The following is a 5,221-nucleotide window of genomic DNA, read 5'->3' on the forward strand; positions in this document are numbered from 1 at the left end:
GGGGTAGGCCATGCCCAAAATGCCGTCGAACTTGGCCGCGATGAAGGTGATGCCGGGCTGCTGGGTGGCCTCCCCAAAGACCTGCCGCACCACCTTGACGCCACGCGTGGAGTTGGCTGGATTGCAGGGCACCTGCGGGCCGGGGCGGGGTCAGCGGCCTGGGGGTCTCGGCCCCCAAACCCAGGCCCATTGACGCCCTGGTCTCACACGCGGCCGGGCAGACGGACCCAGGAAGGGGCTAGAAAAGCCAAGCCAGGGACAAGCTGGGACAAGGAGGGAGCAGGGTGGGTGGCGCCCTCACAGCAGGGGTTGCCGGGGCTTTGTCTTAAACGAGAGGCGGGAACCAAGAGGGAGACCCCGGGCAGCCTCCATGAGGCTCTGACCCCGTGCCCCAGGCCAGGCCGGGCTGGCTCCTGCCTTCAGGCTCGGGGACAAGGCTGGACCTGGCCCAGGGGCCTGAGGGACTGGGGCTGCTGACCCCACTTCCACCATGGCCGACTCTCGGCCTCCCGGGCAGCCCGCCCCTCCCCCACGGCCCCTCCCTCAACCTGCGCGAGAGGAGGCTGAGATGGAGGCCGAGATACGGCAGCCACGGGGCAGGATGTGGGGCAGAACGGTCACCACAGCGGGGAAACACCCTGTCGGGGCCAGCACCACCCGGAAGACAGAACCCTGGGGGCCCTGGGCTCCAGCCTGGCAGGGAGTGTCGAGCGGGCCCAATTGGGTCACCCCCAGAAGCCCAGGACCCACCCCAAGCAGACGGGCCCACCCTTGGCCCCTGGGGCCACATCCCAAGCAGAAGACTCAGGCCAGGGATGCACCGTACTGGCCCAAGACTCCCCCCGCAGGCAGGCAGGGCCCCACAGCCAGCCCGCCTCACCCTCGGGCTCCTCGGTGGGGGACTTCTGGCAGCCCCAGACCATGTTCCCGGCACACTCCCCCCCAGCCGCCCCACTCCTGGGCCAGCTGCAGGGACCCCGTCCGATCCCAAGCCTGGCCCTGAACACATGTCACGGCAGAGCCCACACGCCCAAAGCCTCCCTGCCAGCTTCCTCCCCAGCTGCCTAGGCCTGGGGGCGGCCTAAGGGTCTCCCCCCAGTGCCTGGTGGTGGACCCGCCTGGCACCCAGCACCCGTGCCCTGGGAGGGTGCAGGCCCAAGACCCGGGGCCGGCTGCGGCTCTGTCCGGAATCTGGGGACTCCTGGCCCTGTCTGTCCTGCTCCCACTGCATTCCCCACCAGGCCCTCCATGCCTCCCAGCCTGTCTCAGGCTGTGCCCCGGTGGCACACCCCCTCACAAAGTCACTGCCACAGTCTGCCTGGCTCAGCGTCCCGTCCCAAGAGCTGGGGATGGGGAGGGCAGTCGGCCAGACAGACTACATGCACAAAGGGTGCACCCCTACCCTGGCGAGCACTGATCCCTGCAGCCAGGACCGTCCAGGCTCCGAGACAGGCCCCGAGGGACTCACCGACACAGTGTCCTGGCTCAGGTACCCGGAGAGGCTGCCCGAGCCGTAGTGGATGCTGAACTTCGTGCCGTTCACCACATAGGTGACAGACTTGCCGCTGTTGTATTTGTGGTGGAGCCCTGCCCGGGGAAGGGGCCGTCAGACCCCACCTCGGACTTCCCTGCCTCTCCCGCAGGCCACCCCGAGCTGGCACCCCAGGGGGGCTGGGCTGTGACCTGGGCCACGTCACCCAGCCCCCCTCTCAGCCTGGGGGGCGGTCCAGTCCCCGCCTCGCCACGTCTTGGCCGCCACAGTCCCCGGGAGAGCAGGGCTGCGGCTGGCATGCACAGGGTCACCTACCCCGCGGGCGCCGGGGCAGGGTGGAGGGCCGACCCGCCCTGCACAGCAGGAGAGCGTTCCAAGGCTCAGCCCACCCCAGGGCCCAGGCCTGCCCCGTCTCCCCAGCCCCAGCGGCACCCCAGGCGGGCCAGACCCGGAGGCCTGACTCACAGCAGGCGATGTCCAGCAGCTTGCAGTGGATCGAGGGCACCCAGAGGTTGGAAGAGCCGGTGTCGAAGACCACCGTGAAGCACTGGGGTGGCGTCCCGATGCCAATCTCCCCATAGTACTGGGCCTGGGCAGGGCGGGTCCGTCAGCGCCGGGGGAGGGATGGCCTGGCTCACCACTGGACCCGAGGTGGCCCCTGCCGTCCCGGAGCCCCAGCTGGAGGGGGACCCCGGGGTCCAGATCCCCAACCCCGGTGTGCACGCCCACCTGCCCAGCCTGCCGTCAATCTGGTAGAGAGGCCAGGCTGTTCCCCAGCCCACACCCACAGACACCAGGGGTCTCCAGACCCCTCGGTCCAGCCATGTGGAGAGGGTGGGGAAGGACTTCCCATGGAAAGACAAGACAGTGTCCAGGCTGCGTGGGGACAGGCGTGGCCCTCAGGTGAGCCCTGGGCACGGGAGAGGCCTGCCTGGGAGACCCCCTGCTGTCGCAGGGTCCACGACCGCCTCCTTGGTTGGCGCCATGTCAGGGCCTGACTCTGGGGACCTCATTCCCTGCTCTGTCCCACAGGGCCAACCCTGGAGGGCTCCCAGGCAGAGGGATCTGACTGGCCAAGGGGAAAAGGGAAGCTTCGGGGATGTAGAATTACTGCCTAACAACCCTGCCTTAACTGCCCTGAGCCTCTCGGTTTCCCTTTCTGTACACAGGGAGAGCAGAGGCAGTTGAGGGTGCTGACTGAGGGAATGGGCGAGAGGGGTCACGTGCCCCTGAGCCTCGGAGGGCAGAGGGTATAGGGGTCACGGAGTCCGGGGTCACCTGGGTGGGCCCCACCTGCCTGGGCACCGCCACCCCCGGGAGGGAGCCTCGGTCACTGTCGGCCGCAGAATTCCTGGCTCCCATCACACCCAGCACCTCTCCAGCAACTTGGTTCCAGGGAGCGGCCCCGCAGAGGTGCCCAGACCGGGGTGGGGTTGGGGGGTGACTCAGCAAATCTGTGTGTGTGTGTGCCCGCGTGTGCGTGTGTCTGCGTGTGCTGGGGCAATCAGGAACTGGCCAGCCGGGCCCTAGGCAGACAGGCCCATCTCCCCCCCAGTCCCGTCACATGCCTGTGAGCCTCGGGCTTCCGGCCACAGCAGGGCTCAGGCCAAGAGGGACAGAGGGCAAGGCCACCAACCCCCACGGGCGAGCCCTGAGCTGGACAGCCGGGAGGGGCTTCTTGGGGCTCCGGGATGGAGGCTCCAGGACTCGGCCCAGAACCCGTCCCCACAGAGCCGAGGCTCCAGCTTGCTAAGTGGCTTCCATAATGCTCTACCCCGAAGTCTGTTTCCCTCTAGGGAGTAGCGGGCATGGCAGGGCTGCTGCCCGAGAAGATGGTGAGAGGCCAGGACTGGGCCACGAGTCACCTGGGCCTCCGTCGGGACAGGAAGGAGGGGAGACAGAGGCTCCAGGGCCAGCAGCCACACCCGGGTGGGCCCAGGAACCCACACAAGGACCTCAGGGCCCCTACCCTGCAGCCTCTCCAGGGCAGGCTCAAGACACGTGGGGCGATGGTACCATGGCACCAAGACCACCCCGCCACCCTCTTGGCCCAGGGCAGCACCAAGGCCCTGTGTGGACAGGGATGCAAGAGGGACAGCGGAGGACCCCAGCCTGCGGGGTGCCGGGCGGGCAGGTGTGTCTGAGCCCAGACCCTGCCCCCCACTGGACGGGCGGGACCCTCGGGAGCCCTGAGAAGAAGCCGGGAGCAATTCCCGCACACACGTGTGTCCTCGCGGCCGGCCGGTTCGTCCCCAGCACCCACACTCACGTCCATGTAGTTCTTAAGCATCTCAGGGACGGGAGTCCCAGTCTTGGCGGGCATCTCCTGGGAGTACTTGGAGAGAGGGCCCTTGGCGATCAGGTCCTCCACGGGGCCCCCCAGCTCTGACAGGGTTCGGCGGATGGACGTGAACTTGTACAGCGGGATTCTGTCAACAGGGGTTGGGGGGTGTCACGGTGGGGATCCGGGTGCTCGCATCACTCCGGGGACACCCCTGGAAGGACAGCCCACCGTGGACCACCAGGTGCCCCCAACAGCCACGGGCACTGCATGTCCACCGGGTTGCTCCGAACACAGCCAGAAGCAAACTCCTGCCTCTCACCTGACACTGACGGGCCCAGCTTCCCCACGTCTGCCAGCCACAACCCATCAGCACCCGCTCGGGCCACAGTCCCGGGGGGCCCCGGTCACCCGTCACCACGCCCCCCCAACCCCACACACCCACACGGGGCCAGTGTGCCCGCCCCTCCCATCCTCGGTTATTCCAGAGGCTCCGAAAGGCCCCACGGGTCCAAGCCCTTCCTTGGTGCCTGCCGAGGAGGTCTCTTTGGGGACCGCAGTCAGCAGGTCCACTGAGGGTGTTGGCGGACACCTGCCACCCCTGCCCTAAGCACTCCGAGGTGGCCCAGCATACCTGGTCCTCGGCCACACCTGCTCCCCACCTGTACCCCACACCATGGCAGCGCATCTCCAGGCCAGCAATGGCAGTTCTGTCTTCCTCCTGGCCATCAGATGGGCCTTCCATGCCACCCCCAGGAAGCCCTCCTTGACCTGTCACCCTCCCCAGGACCCTGTCCATGCCCTCACCCCACTTGGCATCACTGTCAGTGGGTTCCTCCCTCCTCGCCCCTTGAGGGAATCAGGAGGGCGAGGTCTGCCCCCGGGGCCCCAAGGCTTCTGTATGTCCTCCAAATGTGCTCCCTTGCACCCCCCAGGAGCACCCAGCCTGCGGTGGCCTTAGGGCCTGCCTTGTGCAGGGGGTCTGACACCACGCCGGCGTATCCTGAGTATGGCAATGGAGCGCACAGCAGAGGGCGGCATCCGTGCCCGCCCACCCCCACGGGCCAGCAGCCTCCTCCTTCCTCTGCCTTCCCCAAGGGTGCCCACTCAAGACACACAAGAGGAGGGCACTGAGGAGAGCTCGCCCGAACCTCTACCACTTGGACGACGCCTCTTCTCTGCCCCGGGGACCTGGGAGTGAAGGTCACAGCTGGCTTTTCCGGGCATGCCAAGGGCGTGCTCCTGGAAGATGGGTTCTTGCCTAAGAGGTGGGCTGGGAAAGCCTGGATCCTGGATGAGGGCGAGGGAATGCCCTCCTGGCCCAGGGAGGCAGGTACCCTACGTGGGACCGGGGGTCCCCAGGGAGCCCAAAGCTCCCTTCCCCCGCTGCATCTGCCCTCCCAGGAGAGGGGGTCCCACAGGAGGGGCAGGCGAAGCTGGGGCAGGCT

The 5,221-nt window shown here is 67.8% G+C and overlaps 1 protein-coding gene across 1 annotated transcript; it reads right to left on the minus strand.

The window, feature by feature from the left end:
* Positions 1 to 3: 3 nt before the first annotated feature.
* Positions 4 to 3,922, minus strand: LOC103256581 (cathepsin D-like; the record flags this gene model as incomplete). The annotated part of the gene is made up of 4 exons (XM_008054422.2): positions 3,762 to 3,922; positions 1,958 to 2,081; positions 1,469 to 1,587; positions 4 to 132 (listed from the first exon to the last, which is right to left on the minus strand). Coding segments are annotated over exons 1-4 (426 nt in total), but the record flags the coding sequence as incomplete, so codon positions are not given.
* Between the last annotated feature and the right edge of the window lie 1,299 nt (positions 3,923 to 5,221).

This window comes from Carlito syrichta, unplaced genomic scaffold (genome assembly GCF_000164805.1).
Source record: "Carlito syrichta isolate Samal-C Ts95f unplaced genomic scaffold, Tarsius_syrichta-2.0.1 Scaffold290301, whole genome shotgun sequence".
NCBI lineage: Eukaryota > Metazoa > Chordata > Mammalia > Primates > Tarsiidae > Carlito > Carlito syrichta.